This window comes from Macaca thibetana, chromosome 13 (genome assembly GCF_024542745.1).
Source record: "Macaca thibetana thibetana isolate TM-01 chromosome 13, ASM2454274v1, whole genome shotgun sequence".
NCBI classification, from domain to species: domain Eukaryota; kingdom Metazoa; phylum Chordata; class Mammalia; order Primates; family Cercopithecidae; genus Macaca; species Macaca thibetana.
Genome location: NC_065590.1, coordinates 91,861,959 through 91,879,386, shown reverse-complemented (window position 1 = coordinate 91,879,386; position 17,428 = coordinate 91,861,959). Strand labels below are relative to the sequence as shown.

The following is a 17,428-nucleotide window of genomic DNA, read 5'->3' as shown; positions in this document are numbered from 1 at the left end:
TGGTATCAACAGTAAACAAAACAAAGTGAGCATTTACACAAAGTTATAAAAATAAAACACAAGAAAATAGGAAATTACCTATCCCAGGAGCCCATTTCTAGCATTTTATTGCAGAGCAACACCAGCATGAGTATGCAAAGATGTGTATGTAAAATGCATAGTGCAGTTTAGTCTAAAATAGAGAAAAGTTGGACACAATCTAAATGTACAAAAGCAAAGGAAACAATAAATAAATCACTGTACATGCATCCAATGAATACCATGATGCCATTATGTAAATGGTCTACATGGAATCACAAGGGCAGATCCAATGACACATATCAGTATTACATGAAATAGTCACCTGCAAAATAATGTATGCAGTATGAATTCATTTTAGTTTATAAAACAAATAAACCTCTAGGAGACAAAGAAGAAGCTATATAGAAAATCTGTTTGTACTTAGGAAAAGTATGGAAGGAAACATATGAAGTTAGAAATGTTTATCTCCGAGCAGTGGGATTCGTGGGGCTCAGGAAGATCAGAGAATAGAAAGATGAGAGGGAGGAAAAAGAGAGAACTTTGTCTTTCACATATATTAATGTGTTGTTCATTAAATTATTTTTATATTTTAAAAAAGCAGAAAGTACAAAGTTACACATATATCCATGTATCTATTTTATCATAGATGTTTCACACCTAATTTCTTTTACTTTCAAGAAATATAGTGTGCTGGATAATGTCAATATCCCTTATGCCCTTATAAATGAATTATTAAAATTAAAGCTTGCATTATTTCTGTAACTAAAGAAAACATTATAAACTCCAGTCAACATGGGATGGTAAACTCCTGTTTCAGTACACTAACTGTGCTCTAAAATGAGCATAGAAAAAGGAGTCAAAGGACACCCAAGTTCAATAGAGTTCAACATTTTGGGGCTCAGAATTCAGATATCAGCAGTGGCTGTCAGGTGCTCCTTTCCAGAGAAGAACCGTGAATCAAAAGCATACCCTGCAAAGAAAAAATTTCAGCCAGATTTACTGTCCAGGCTATGCATTTACACAAGCTGTGGGCCTAAGGAGGAAGCACACAAAAACAAGGCTGAAAGGAACTAGGACAATCCCTTCACTGGCTCCATGTGTGCATTCTCATATTCTCAACCTTACAAAGGGGAAAAAACTTCATGTGAAAAACTACCAATGGACATATTCTTGAGTGAAGTGCCACAGGACTGAGCAGAGAGAAACCACAACACTACAGAATCATTAGATAAGGAAGATGGGACAGAATGTTTCATCACTCAAAATTAGCTTGCAAACCAAAATTCCAGAGCACATGGGGAAAAATCAATAAAGCAATAATTATAACAAAAATCACTCCAAATAAAATTATTTCATTTAAAACTTCAAAATAATTTATTTGCATCTTTGTGTGTACTAAATGTGAAATTTAAAATCTATTAAGAAAGAATAAGTATCATAAGATAAAGAAACATGATTCTATTGAGTTAATTTTTATGTGTGATATGAGGTAAAGTTCTAATTTCTCTCTTTGCAGATGGATATCCCTCAAGTCCATACTTATTTCATAAAAGGACTTCTTACTTAAAAAGGTAAATAAATAAATGTAAGTACTAAAAACTACAAAACTTTCAGGAAAAAAGCACAGGCGTACATCTTCGCAATCTTGGGTTACGCACGGATTTCTTAGATATAACAACAAAAGTACAACCCATTAAAGAAAATATTAATAACAAGACTTCAGGAACATTAAGCATTTTTTGTACCTTAAAAGCCAGCATTAAGAAAATAAAAAGTCAAATATATATTGAGAGGAAAAAATACTTTCAAATCATAAATCTGAGAGAAAAAAAAAAACACTCGACTGCAAGATGTTAAAAAAACAAAACAAAATAAAAAATATCTTACAGCTCAATAACAAGACAAACCACCAAGTTAAAAAATGGGTAAAATAGGCCGGGCGCGGTGGCTCAAGCCTGTAATCCCAGCACTTTGGGAGGCCGAGATGGGCGGATCACGAGGTCAGGAGATGGAGACCATTCTGGCTAACACGGTGAAACCCCGTCTCTACTAAAAAAATACAAAAAACTAGGCGGGTGCCTGTAGTCCCAGCTACTCTGGAGGCTGAGCCAGCGTAAACCCGGGAGGTGGAGCTTGCAATGAGCTGAGATCTGGCCACACTGCACTCCAGCCCAGCGACAGAGCGAGTCTCCGTCTCAAAAAAAAAAAAAAAAAAAAGAAAGAAAGAAAAAAAAATGGGTAAAATATTTGGATACCATTACATTAAGAAAGTATAAGAATAGCCAGCCAATAAGCACATGAAAAAAAAAAGGGCTCATCATCATTAGTTACTTGGGATATAAATATCAAATATCATAATGAAATAGTACATATATAGGAATGGCTTTAATAAAACAATTCAATCAAAAACCAGTTAAAAAAAAAGACCACTAGCTGAAATAATAAGAAAAAGAGAGAAGAATCAAATAGACAAAATAAAAAATGATAAAGGGGATATCACCACTAACCCCACAGAAATACAAACTACCATCAGAGAATACTATAAACACCTCTACACAAATAAACAAGAAAATCTAGAAGAAATTGATAAATTCCTGGAGACATATATACACACTCCCAAAACTAAACCAGGAAGAAGTTGAACCCCTGAATAGACCAATAACGAGTTCTGAAATTGAAGCGGTAATTAATAGCCTACCAACCAAAAAAACCCCAGGACCAGACAGATTCACAGCCGAATTCTACCAGAGGTACAAAGAGGAGTTGGGACCATTATGTCTGAAACTAATCCAAACAATTGAAAAGGAGGGACTCCTCCCTAACTCATTTTATGAAGACAGTAGCATCCTGATACCAAAACTGTGCAGAGATGTTGCGGGAAGTCAGGGACCTCGAATAGAGGGACCGGCTGAAGCCGCAGCAGAAGATCATAAATTGTGAAGATTTCATGGACATTTATTAGATCCCCAAATTAATACTTTTATAATGTCTTACGCCTGCCTTTACTGCAGTCTCTGAACATAAATTGTGATGATTTCATGGACACTTATCACTTCCCCAGTCAATACCCTTGTGATTTCCTATGCCTGTCTTTAATCTCTTAATCCCGTCGTCTTCTTCGTAAACTGAGGAGGATATGTGTCGCCTCAGGACCCTGTGATGATTGGGTTAACTGTACAAATTGTTGGTAGAGCATGTGTATTTGAACAATATGAAATCTGAGCACCTTGAAAAAAGAACAGGATAACAGCAATCTTCAGGGAACAAGGGAGATAAGACTCGGAACCTGACTGCACCAGTGAGCCAGGCGGAACAGAGCCATGTTTCTCTTCTTTCAAATGCAAATAGGAGAAATATCGCTGAATTCTTTTTCTCAGCAAGGAACATCCCTGAGAAAGAGAAAGCGCCCTGAGGGTAGGTCTATGAACGGCCCCCTGAGGGTGGCCGCCTTTTACAGTGGAAGCTAAGCCAAAGGGATGAAATAAGCCCTGGTCTCCTGTAGTGCGCCCAGGCTTATTAGGAAGAGGAAATTCCTGCCCAATAAATTTTGGTCAGACAGGTTGTCTGCTCTCAACCTTGTCTCCGGATAAGATGTTATCAATGACAATGAGTGCCGGAAACTTCATTAGCAATTTCAATTTCACCCCATCCTGTGGTCCTGTGATCTTGCCCTGCCTCCACTTGCTTTGTGATATTTTATTACCTTGTGAAGTATGTGATCTCTGTGACCCACACTCTATTCATGCACTCCCTCCCCTTTTGAAAATCGCTAATAAAAACTTGCTGGTTTTATGTCTCGGGGAACATCACGGATCCTGCTAACATGTGATGTCTCCCTCGGACACCCAGCTTTAAATTTCTCTCTCGTACTCTTTCCCTTTATTTCTTAAACCACTCGAGACACCTAGGAAATAGAAAAGAACCCACCTTAACTATCGGGAGCGGGTTCTCAAAAAAAGAAAACTTCATGCCAATATTGCTGATGAACATTGATGCGAAAATCCTCAATGAAACACTGGCAAACGAAATCCAGCAGCACATCAAAAAACTTATCCACCACAATCAAGTCGGCTTCATCCCTGGGATGCCAGGATGGTTCAAAATAAATAATAAATGTAATCCATCACATAAACAGAACCAATGACAAAAACCACATGATTATCTCAATAGATGCAGAAAGGCCTTAGATAAAATTCAACATCCCTTCATGTTAAAAATTTTCAATAAATTAGGTATTAATGGAACATATCTCAAAATAATAAGAGCTATTTATGACAAACCCAAAGCCAATATCACATTAAATGGGCAAAAACTGGAAGCATTCCCTTTGAAAACTGGTACAATACAAGGATGCCCTCTCTCACTGTTCCTATTCAACATAGTATTGGAAGTTCTGGCCAGGGCAATCAGTCAAGAGAAAGAAATAAAGGGTATTCAAATAGGAGAGAGGAAGTCAAATTGTCTCTATATGCAGACAACATGATTTTATATTTAGAAAACCCCATTATCTCAGCCCCAAAACTCCTTAAGCTGATAAGCAACTTCAGCAAACTCTCAGGATACAAAATCAATGTGCAAAAATCACAAGCATTCCTTTACGCCTACAATAGAGAGCCAAATCAAGAATAAACTTCCATTCATAATTGCTACAAAAAGAATAAAATGTCTAGGATACAGGTGTCAAGGGACCTGAAGGACCTCTTCAAGAAGAACTACAAATCACTGCTCAAGGAAATAAGAGAGGACACAAACAAATGGAAAAACATTCCATGCTCATGGATAGGAAGAATCAATATATCATGAAAATGGCCATAGTGCCCATAGATTTAATGCTATTCCCATCAAACTACCACTGACATTCTTCACAGAATTAGAAAAAACTACTTTAAATTTCATAGGGAGTCAAAGGAGATCCCGTCTAGCCAACACAATCCTAAGCAAAAAGAATCAAGCTGGAGGCATCATGCTACCTGAATTCAAACTATACTATAAGATGACAGTGACCAAAACAGCATGGTACTGGTACCAAAACAGACATATAGACCAAAGGAACATAACAGAGACCTCAGAAATAGCACCACACATCTACAACCATCTGATCTTCAACAAACCTGACAGAAACAAGCAATGGGGAAAGGATCTCCTATTCAATAAATGGTGGTGGGAAAACTGGCTAGCCATGTGAGGAAAACTGAAACCGGACCCCTTCCCTACACTTTATACAAAAATTAACTTAAGATGGATTAAAGACTTAAATGTAAACCCCAAAACCATAAAAACCCTAGAAGAAAACCTAGGCAATACCATTCAGGACAACGGCATGGGCAAAGACTTCATGACAAAAATGTCAAAGCAATTGCAACAAAAGCCACAATTGACAAATGGGATCTAATTAAACTAAAGGGCTTCTGCACAACAAAAGAAACTAACATTAGAGTGAACAGGCAACCTACAGAATGGGAGAAAATTTTTGTAATCTACCCATCTGACAAAGATCTAATATCCAGAATTTATAAGGAACTTAAACAAATTTACAAGTAAAAAACAAACAACCCCATCAAAAAGTGGGCAAAGGGTATGAACTGACACTTCTCAAAAGAAGACATTTACACCGCCAAGAAACATATGAAAAAAAGCTCAACATCACCGGTCATTAGAGAAATGCAAATCAAAACCACAATGAGATACCATTTCACACCAGTTAGGTTATATTAAAAGAAGTCAAGAAACAATAGATGCTGGTAAGACTGTGAAGAAATAGGAATGCTTTTACACTGTTGTTGGGAACGTAAATTAGTTCGACGATTGTGGAAGACAGTATGGCAATTTCTCAAGGATCTAGAACCAGAAATGCCATTTGACCCAGTAATCCCATTACTCAGTATATACTCAAAGGACTGTAAATCATTCTACTATAAGGACACATGCACACATATGCTTATTGCAGCACTATTTACAAAAGCAAAGTCATGGAACCAACCCAAATGTCCATCAATGATAGACTGGATAAAGAAAATGTACATATACACCATGGAATATTATGCAGCCATAGAAAGGTATGCGATCATGACCTTTGGGGGGACATGGATGAAGCTGGAAGCCATCATCCTCAGCAAACTAACACAGGAACAGAAAACAAAACCCCACACGTTCTCACTCATAAGTGAGAGTTGAACAATGAGAACACATGGACCCAGGGAGGGGAACAACACACACCAGGGCCTGTTGAGGGGTTGCGGGAGAGGGGAGGAAACTTAGATGACAGGTCAATAGGTGCAGCAACCCACCATGTTACCTATGTAACAAACCTGCACATTCTGCACGTATATCCCGGAACTTAAAGTAAAATAAATTTAAAAAAAAAAAAGTCAGTTAATAACACACATTAGCAAGGATGTAGAGAAACTGGAACCTTAACATATTCTTTGTGGAAATGTAAAAAATGTGCAGACACTTTGGAAAACAAAAAGTTTGGCAGTTTCTTCAGATGTTAAACACAATATAACAAACAATGCAGAAATTCTACATCTAGAGAAATCAAAACATATTTCCACACAAAGGCTTTTACATCAATGTTCAGAGCAGCATTATTCAAAATAGCTAAGAAATGGAAACAACCCAAATGTCCATCAACTGGTGAATGGAAAAGTAAATGCTGGCCAATATATTGTAATATAACTGACATTCTGCTCACTTTTATTTAAATATTTCTAAACAATAATTTTATAAATTCAAACTAGCTCTATACTTAGCCCATGCTCAAGATTTAAACATTAATTAGTCCAGTCATATAAATCTGTAGCCACTTAAAATGCTCATAACAAACTTTCCCACAGTGCAAATTATTTTTTAATGGGAACCTTGTACACAATCCATTTCTAACTCTAATTAGATTTATCTAGGGAAAACGCCATTGGTTAACTGATATACCTAATACTAGCTAAACAAAATGTTAATATACTCTAAGTGGTAGAATACTGTTCCATCTAAAAAGCATAATGACCAACATTAATAAGAAACTGGAAATCTGTAATTTTGGTAGTTACTCACAAATTATGCATTTTGTTCTATTTATAGACAAACATCCTGTTTACAGGGACAACAGCAATATCTTCAAATCTGTAGGCTCCATTTGTACTAACATAAATGCTACTGCATAACAATTACATCTTTATTTTGCTTGGATATATAAATAAACATCATTATTTTCACAAGTGAAGTAATGAAAGTCTTAAGTATTAAAGCAGATTACACATAAAGTCATCTCTCATTTATGAGCGATAATTTAATGTGGTTATTACCTCTACTGTTAATGTGTAACACACGGCATCTTAGAGCTAAGCACTATATTTTAACCTAATAATAGTAGCTATAACATTCTGAAACGTGCCTCATAAATCAAAGCCACAATGCGTGCATTGAGGGTTTGGACTAGCACTTCATGAGATCTAGATCTATTACAATTTGCTGAAAGGGGACAAAGGCAGACAGGAAAGCTTTTAAGGAGATTTAAAATTAAAAAAATTAAAAAAATAAAAAAGCAAATGATAATCATTTTGGAAGAACTCCTTTTCCTTGCTAGGTGGAACTTGTAGAGGACTACCAGTGGTCTCCTTCATTTACCGATGGGATTTAATAGAGTAACACGTCCCCACTTGCAGTAACACAGCATGGCCCACTCCAAAGAAGCCACCAAGAGGTCAGGCTGACACTTTGTAACTCACTGTAGAAGCAGAAAATAGAAGTCCCCAAAGTTACAAAAGGCTTTTCACAGATGTTGGAAAGAACAAGCGGGTTCCAAATAATTCATAAAGCTGAGCTTAGCAAACACATTGCAATTCCATGCTGAACAGAAAAATGATACACTCCTCACACTGGCCAAAACATCACAGCACCTCAGTAGTCACCACATGATGACTGAAAATCCACTTCCTAATTCATTTTAGGAAATTAAAAAAAAAAAAAAATTTCACTTCCTAGTTGATTTTTACCACTGACTGATCATTATGCAGTTGGTGTCTCCAGCTGAGCTTTAAGAAGCGTGACCTAGGCATTCATTAATTGAGAAGCACAGTAAGAGCACAGATAGATGGCACACCTCCAGTGACCGGACAACACCAAGTCACACCGCAAAGTGTTAACGCAGAACAGTGAGAGAACGCTTAGGGAATATAGAGAAGGGGGCAATTTAAGGACTCAAGGAAAACTTCACAAAGAACATACTTCAGATGGAAGGGGTAAGAGCACAAGACAAGCACAAGAGCACAAGATCAGAAGTGTCCTCCAGACAGAGAGGAAACTCTACAAAATAACACTAAATGGTGATATGTTCTCTACCACTAGAGCATAACGGATGTTTGAAAGGCATGAAAAGGGATGATGCTGGAGGCAAGCAGAGTAGGAGATGTGACTGGACAAGCTGTGGAGGGATGAGAGGTTCAAAAGGAACAAAACTTCGGATAAAGATCTCATGAAAAGTAGGTCTTCAATTGGACCTTGAAAGACAACTCCTCCTAATACATGGAACATTGAGTGACCACTGGCTAGTATAAGAACCGTTTTGAATCCCACAGGGAGAACAGAATAGAAATTTAATGTGTTTTCACATCCAATGAGGGAAAACAATAGTTGCTAATCAGTACAACTGCAAGTCAAAACATGCCAAAGGACAAAGCGTATCCACGTCACTCTAGGACCCTAGAAAATGCTACAGCTGCCATCTGAAGGGAGGGAGGGCAACAACAAAAGAAGTCCACTGCCGGCAGTGCTGGAGGCTGAATGCCGGCCTCCACTGAATGTTGCACCTTCTAGAGCTCTGATGTCCAGTCTGGTAGCCAGTAGCCTCATGTGGCTATTTAAATTTAAATTAATTAAAACTAAGTACAATTTAAGGCTGGATGCAGTGATTCATCACACTTGTATTCCCAGCACTTTGGGAGGCCGAAGCTGGTGGATCACTTGAGGCCAGGAGTTCAAGACCGGCCCGGCCAACATAGTGAAACCTCATCTCAAAAATAAATAAATTAATGAAATAAATTTAATTTAAAATTTGATCCCTTAAAAGTGATATTTCAAGTGCCCAATAGCTCTGTGTGACTAGTGGCTACAATGATGAACAGTGCTGGTATGACATATTTCTTTCACTGAAGAAAGTTCTATTGGCAGTGCTGTCCTAGAGTCACCGCTGCAGGAGGAAGAGGCAAAAATTCCATAGGGGCAAAAATTAACATTACAACCCTCTTTGAGATAATCAGATTACTTAGTATTGAACTGGGAATACACATGCATATTAGATCCATGCTCATTAAATTTTAATATTAAAAAAAGAGTTGTGAAAATGGGGTAGTTGTATATATTCTACTCTGGGCAAAAGCTAAGTATCTTTGCCCTAATTCCATCAATAGACTCCACAACTGAAGCTTTGTACCAGAGTTCTAAAAGTAACTTAGAGTACACAAATACTAATGACTTTGTCAAGATGGATACAGCAAAAAAAAAAAAAAAAAAACAGTTAGTGCAGCTCACTTACCACAATAGGTGTCTCCCAAAATAGTTACAAGAAAAATAAAGGACATTTTACGCTGTGAAAGTGAAGCTTACCATTCGATGGAATCTCATGAAAAACCAATCTATACAGAGAATCATCATCACATCTTAATTTACCTAGCTGGGATGTCAGAAACTGGGCCACTGCCTTTGATCTAAAAAATGCTAATTCTATGTTTCTAGAAAGAGTCATGAAAAGTTAAATTCCCTTGGGCAAACAGTGACCAAAAGAAGACAGGTGTCGGGGGCATACTCTTCCTCCTTCCTCTCCCAGGATGGAAGATTCTGAAACACACATAGACTTAATTGGTACAGACAATTTTACTCGTAAGAATCTCAATGAGGAAAAGGAAAACAACAAAAATCCAACACAAAATAAGCAAGTGACTCGAACAAGTACCTCAAAAAGAGGATCTCTCCTGCACTATCTCCATCTCATTAGTAATCAGAAAAATATAAATCAGTTAATTAGATATCATTAAACACTTAGGAGTATAGGCAAAATTTAGGAAACCAACAATAGCCATGTCCTGGATGGGAGTAACCAGCAATCCTGTACATTACTTCTCAAAGTCAATCAGTAACACAAAAGAAAAGCAGCATCTGGCATTACCTATTTAGGTTGAATTATATACATAGCTCACAACACATATTTCCAGTGCTAGATACATGCCTGAGAGAACTGTTTGCCCATGTACACTAGAGACATGTACAAACGATGACAGTCACATTATTTTTAGTCACCAAAATTGAAAACAAACCAATGTCAATCAATGTTCATATGAATAAACTGTAATATGCACACCGAAATTAATTTCTACATGGCAATAAAAATGAATAAACTACAGCTACATGCAACAGCATGAATGGATCTCACAAACATAACATTAAGTATAACTATTTCTATAAAATACAAAAATAGGTAAAACTAAACTATCATATTGAGGGTATGTATGGTACATATCAAAATTATTTAAAACAAAAACAAAAATCACAAAAATCTGGTTATCAGGATTAGTCAAGACAGTGGTGATCTCTGGAAAGGGAGAGAAAAGTTAGGAATGAAATACAGAAGGCCGGGCATGGTGGCTCACACCTGTAATCCACGCACTTTGGAAGGCTGACGAGGGCGGATCACTTAAGGTCAGGAGTTTGAGACCAACCTGGCCAACATGGTGAGACTATCTCAACTAAAAATTAAACAAATTAGCCGGGTGTGGTGTGTAATCCCAGCTACTCGGGAGGCTGAGGCAGGAGAATCCCTTGAACTGGGGAGGTGGAGGCTGCAGTGAGCAGAGATCACGCCGCTGCACTCCAGCCTGGCAAAAGAGTGAGACTCTGTCGAAAAAAAAGAAGTTTAATAAGGAGAGGGTCTGGGGGATATGGAAGGTGGTTAGGTACTGCTTCTTTACCTGTAGTTTCATGGGTGTTTTCTTTATGATAGTTTATTGAGATGAACATTTTCTGGTATACTTTTTTATATGAATGTTATATTTCACACACGCACACAAAAGCTGAGAAAAGTGGTCTGCACACACATACACAAAACGCCTCTCATCCACAAGGTTAGGTGATCCCATTTTATTCCACTCTCAGCCACCTTTCAAACTCCTCTTCCTCATTTTAACTCACCTCTTGTACTGCTTTACTAGTTAATGGTGAAGCACTGATATTTTCCCCTCCTTCATGATGGATCTGGAAATTCACTCTTTGATAAAGAATCTAAAACAAGAACAGGCTATGCTGTAAAGGAGATACGTTTTTAAATTTACTTCTCATCACAATGTAGGCTTGAAATTTAAAAAGTACTTTTAAAAAGAAAATTACCTTTTCATAATGATTAGCTTTGGTAACAGGCTTACTTCAGGACTTCACAAACAGTTTCAAAAGGATGCAATGGTTTCAGAATGGTGATCAAGTGTGAAAAAAACTGATATACAATGAATTGTTACAGGCGGTGTCTATGTTCCGGCCTGGAGCAACCTCAATTCTTGCCTCCTCAGAAGAATACATTTGACTGAGGAGCATATGGCAGAAAAAGAGACCAAGGCGAGTTTTAGAGCAAGAGTGGAAGTTTATTAAAAAGCTTTACAGCAGGAATGAAAGGAAGGTACACCTGGAAGAGGCCCAAGTGAGGGATTTGAAGGACAAGTACGGGGTTTGACCTTTGGCTTAGAGCTTCATATCCTGGCATACTTCCAGGTTCTTGTGTCCCTTCTCTCCTGACTCTTCCCTTGGGGTGGGTTGTGCACACGTGCAATGGCCTGCTGGCGATGGGAGAGGAGCATGCACAGTGTGTTTACAGGAGTTGTATGCACGCTCAGCGGCAGGGTTCTTCCCTTTTCCAGTGGAATGCCCTCACAGGTCATATGCCGGTGAAACTCCGCCATTTTGCCGCTTAGTGAACATGCTTGAGCTCACTGGGCAACTCCTGAGATCTTATCAGGAAGCGCTGATCACCAGTTTCAGGGTTTTTTTTCTATCTATAGGGAAACTGTCTTTCCCTGGTGCCGCCTGCAACCAATTATTATTTTCGAGAGGCAGTGTGACAACTGCCTGACGCCTCTGATGGTCGCCTGACTTTCCTGGTGGGGTGGGGGGCCCTCTCCTGTCTTGCTCATGTCTGCCTGACTAGCTACCAACTGTAAGAGAATGACTATGGGATGAAAATGTGGATTCTAGAATCTCCTCATACATTTAACAGTGTTTCTCCACAGGGGCACTATCCTCTCCTATGCAGACCTATCCTGTGAATTTTAGGATTTTAACATCCCCCCAACGAAAGCCCACCCCAATTCCCAATTTCCAAAGGATCCCTAAGGGAATGGTTGCTCCACTGACTTTAACCCATATGATTTCAGATATATTTTACATGACCATTTAGCATATGTTTAATTCACAACACTAACTTTCCCCATTATTTTCAATAATTTCTTTCCTAATATTACTTTCTATCTTTCTCAAGGCTGTCTTGTATCCTTTCTTCCTCGCTGTTATAAAGCCAGCAACATTATGTTATATCCTAATATTTTCATGTTCCTTTTCCATAAGTGACGATCTAGTTTTCTTCCATAAATTAAAATTCTCATACTATTTTTTTTTAATGACCACGTATCTCAGATACACACACCCAACAACATGCACTTCATACAGGTTAGGATTTCCTTTATTGAGAGCACTTACTTCTGTCTGCAGAGAGCTGCTAGCTGCCAAAAGAAGTTCAATGCTGCTAGGAGGGCAATGTGTCAAAGCAAAAGCCATGAGCTCTTGACGAGTGCCCAAGTCCTGGTAACCTTCTGATTGTCCTAACTGGCTACAAACATCCCAGCTTTTAGGATAACCTGCAAAATTGGCAAGGAAAAAAACAATGATTCCCAAAAGAAGGAGAATATTCAATCTAAGATGACAAATGCAATGGCTTCCTGCTCAGGTCTTGTTGTACCAAAGCAAAATCATAGTCATTAGTGACACATTATTTTATAAGCAGAAACAGATAAAAATCTAAGCTAGGAAAGATTAGGGTGGTTTATTATCCAGAAAGTTCAATGCTACTCCAGACAAGTGTTTCTGAAAAACTCTGTTAAATTTTAGATTAACTGACAATAAATGCAAATAATCTACTGAGATTTGATGTTCTGTGAAAAGGCAGCCATCTGAATTCAGAAGACCTGAGAGCCTGGTCCAACCCTGCTACTTAGCACTGGTGTGAGAGCTTTAAGAAAGAGCCAAAAGTATCACAATTCTTTTCCTACTACAAAAGGACAAGAATAACACCTTCCTCTTGGGTTGTTGAAGGAATTAAGTAACATTTGTATGTAAAAGCACATGTAAACTGAAAAGTGCTAGAAAAAAGAGACATTATGATAGATCCCTATACAGAATCACTCACTTTATAGATAAGACAGACATCTAAGGACAGTGACTGAATCACCCTCCAACTCCCAGCAGGGATCTTTTTCCTATACATTATACTCTGAATTCTTAAAATACATTTTTATTCTTATTTGAAGGAATTCCAGCCTTAGGCCTATTTGTCTAAGTACAAAACTTGTAGTACAGAATAATTTTTTCTAAATATGTAAAGTAAAAATTAATTCAGATATTACCCTTACCAGAATAAAATTATTATAAAGCTCTCCACATGAACAATTTAGATCAGTGCATTTTCACAGACAGCCATAGTTACTCTAAATTTAATGTTGCAAAATCACTTGGTCAATATTATGGAACACAGCTCATTTATGAAAACAATTTGCTATGCTGAAGTTGTAAAATATTGAATATTTTTCGAGAGTTTTAAATGTTTTCATAGATGTAAAGCCAAAGATCCTCTCTGTGACCAAACTTAAATCAGACAACCCTGAGCCCTCTTCTCAACTAGGCCTTAACCTTGGCCCCCAGCCTTGCTAGGCTGCATACTCCAGTTTTAGCAAAAATCCTACTAAGTCAGTTTAGCCAGAATCCTCAAATTCTCAAGGGCTGATCAAATTACTCATCCCTCAGCAGTGATATCTGATCATCCTGGCCGGCCTTCAGCAAGGTCCTATTAAATCATTTTAGCAAGGATCCCCCTGCCCTTGATGTTTCCTCTTAATTTTCCATCCACTGACCCTTCAGTTAGCCTGTTGGCTACAAATGTCCAGCTGTCCTTGTTGTATTCAGAGTTTAGTACAATCTCTCTCCCCTACTGCAGTGGTCTTCCTACTAATCACAATAGTCCTTGCTGTTATAACAAGTGTCAGAATAAGGTTTGCTTTAACAGTACACATGCAAAAGTTACACAAATCATTAGTGCATAACTCCACGAGTCATCATGAAGTGAAGCCCTGCATTTTAACCACTCCCTATTAATGTATTGAGAGTGCGTAGAAAGATGTGTTTGGGCCTTCACATATTCAAGCATAGCCATGGAAAGTTGACAATTTAGTACAGAGCTCATGATAAGGAAAAAAAAAAAAAAAAAAAACTCCCTATCACACTGAAGAATGTGTTCTTTAAATGAGAAATTATTCTACAATAAAATCTCATTATCCTGCAGAGACTTGAATTTGAATTTCAATATGAAGAATTTTGGAGTTGCAAAACCCTTTCCAATTTCTCAACGTCAGTTTGAAAAGCACTACACTATCCGGCATGGTTTGGATCTGTGTCCCACTCAAACCTCATGTTGAAATGTAATCCCCAGTGCAGGAGGTGGGGCCTTGGGGGAGGTGATTAGATCATGGGGGTGATTTCTCATGGTTTAACATCATATCCCCTTGGTGCTGTCGTTGTGATAGTTGAGTCCCTGCAAGCTCTGGTTGTTTAAAAGTGTGTAGTCCCTCCCTCGTCTCTCTCTTCCTTCTGCTCCAGCCAGGTAAGCCTTCTGCTCCCACTCTGCCTTCTGCCATGAGTGAAAGTTCCCCGAAGCCTTCCTGGAGGCAGATGCTGCCATGCTTCCTGTACAGCTTGCAGAACCGTGAGCCAATTAAACCTCTTTCCTTTATAAATTACCCAGTCTCAGGTATTTCTTTATAGCAGTGTGAGAACGAACTAATACACTATCTTTAAAAAAAAAAATTAAAGAATGGAAATATTGACTATATAGACACAAACTAAATAATCTAAAAATTAAAATTTTCTCTTAGATAACAAATACAGGAAATAGCATTAAAATATTTTACATAAAATTATTTTTAAATTACGAGCATGTTTTTAATACGGACTAGAAAGCAACCAAAATCTCAAATAAAATGTAATGTCTGAATCTGTTAAAATGTTTATATCAACATGTAAGTACATAGCCTATATACTTAGCAGTGCTCATAAAATGTATCTCAAGCCTCAATGTGGCTGGCTTACCAATCAGGTCAATTGATTTCAGAACAGACTTTTTCCATTATTCATCACATAAAGAGGACATAAGCAAAGTGTAAAATAAGCTCTCTACTCACCTGTGGCCATCAGCTCCTGACAATGCATATTGGCTGCTTTGTAGTCATGGAAGCGAAGTGCTTGCTCCACTAAAAGGACTAGAACCTGTCCCCGCCTTTCTTCTGGGTCCTCACCTGTAAGTCCAAGCAAAGGACTTAATGATTATGACAAGCAAAATGATTATGACAAGCAACATCAAGTGATAGAAGAGCTTGTTAACGCTGTCTTTCAAATTACTTCAGAAATAAAACAGAGAGATTAGACGGATTTGCAACAATGAGAGGAAAAAGTTGCCTTGACCTTTCAATCCACTTATGAAGCATGGAATTAGCCATCAGTCTCCTAAGAGATCAATGATTAACATTAGTTCCTAATTAAAATACCCAAACCAGGAAGTCCAAAATCAGGGTAGTTTGGAGCCCTACAAAAAAGTCTTGGTATTACCAGGGTAAGGGAAGGAGAAGAAAATTTATGTTTCCAAAAGAAAGCAGGTTATAAAAGGGGCTTGAAAAATAATGACCAGCAGATTAAAAGAATGGATGAAGATGATACAGCAATAAACTTCTCATATTAAAAATTCAACTACTATTTAGAAATTGGAATGCAAACGTTGTCCAGAGCACTGGCAAAGACTGTTCCTTAACAAATTCTCATTGGGCTCCTCCGAGCCTTACTGGGCCCTGTCCTCGGACATATCCTTGAGAGCCCAATTTTAGCAAAACTTCTGCTGTCAGTTGTAGCCAGAATCCTCCACTCTGGATATCTGGTCATCCCTGATATCTGATCAAATCCCTCATCCCCACCACCAACTCCCAGATGTTATCTGGCCACCCTGGCCAGCCCTCAGGCAAGAATTTGTACCCTGTCAGGTGGTTTAACCAGAATGCCTCCTTACCCCAATGATTCTTCTTTGTAATTTTCCATCTGCCCCAACTTAGGTTCCAACATAAGTAAAACCCAACTCAATGGAAACAGTAAAATCAGAAATAACCAACTGTACTCTAACTAGGGACTACTCACATTAACTAATCAAGTATTTTCTTTGTCCACAAACACCTTATAAAATTTTCCCATCACCTCCACTCAGAAGAGCCTTGAACCACTTTGAGTTTGGTGCTGCCTGATTCATGAATTGCTGTCTGTTGAAAATAAACCCTTTAAAATTTTTATGTGCATAAGTTTACTTTTAACAAGCCCAATTTCTCTCTCTTACTGCAAAATTCCATTGCAGTAGTCCCTATACCTATAGTGCAGAGTCTCTCTTACAATTTTTTGTTTGTTTTTTTGTTTGTTTGAAGAGACAGGTCTCCCTATGTTGCACAGGCTGGTCTTAAACTCCTGGGCTCAAGTGATCCTCATGCCTCAGCCTCTCATTTAAACATGCATCAGGGATAATTTTTTCATTAACAGCACCCATGGATCTCAATCACACAGATGTATGTATATAAAAATGGGGATGAAAAATACAACTTATAATATCTTAAAGCAAGTCTTATATTAACTTTACCCTGTGTAAACAGAATCACTGTGAGATAAATAGGAATGGGATATGGCTCCCCATTCACGTATTTTTTCTTTTTTCTTCTCTTGTCCAACCGATCACAAAATCCACACCACGACCTTGCTGGAAATATACCCACTAACCCTGGGGCTTTAGTCATACCAAGAGAACGGCCATTCTTCAGTGCTCTCATAATGTTTGACCATGCCTTTTACTTAAAGAATTCTGGGAAATGGACTTAAGAAAATCTAAATACCAAACCAAGGTTGTGGAGGGTCTCTCCTGGGGAACAAAGGCTGGAAATGGATTTGCAGCCTGTTGCTACCAGCCAGACCACCAAGTGACCCATTACTTTAGGTAACTATGGCAACCAAATTAACACCGACCTGCATACGCTACCACTCACATGCGCTGCCCAGCCCAGCCGGCGTACTTTACCACAGATAT

General features: G+C 38.2%; 1 protein-coding gene across 3 annotated transcripts in view; it reads right to left on the bottom strand.

Annotated features, from left to right (window-relative positions):
- The window catches only part of NBAS (NBAS subunit of NRZ tethering complex), a 394,766-nt gene that overhangs the window by 170,214 nt on the left and 207,124 nt on the right, over positions 1-17,428 (bottom strand). For all 3 annotated transcript variants that reach the window (XM_050754036.1, XM_050754037.1, XM_050754038.1), the window contains 3 exons: positions 15,501-15,614; positions 12,751-12,908; positions 11,200-11,289 (listed from right to left, as the gene is read on the bottom strand). In XM_050754036.1, the coding sequence (XP_050609993.1) occupies positions 11,200-11,289; positions 12,751-12,908; positions 15,501-15,614 (362 nt within the window). The remainder of the gene's footprint in view (positions 1-11,199; positions 11,290-12,750; positions 12,909-15,500; positions 15,615-17,428) is intronic.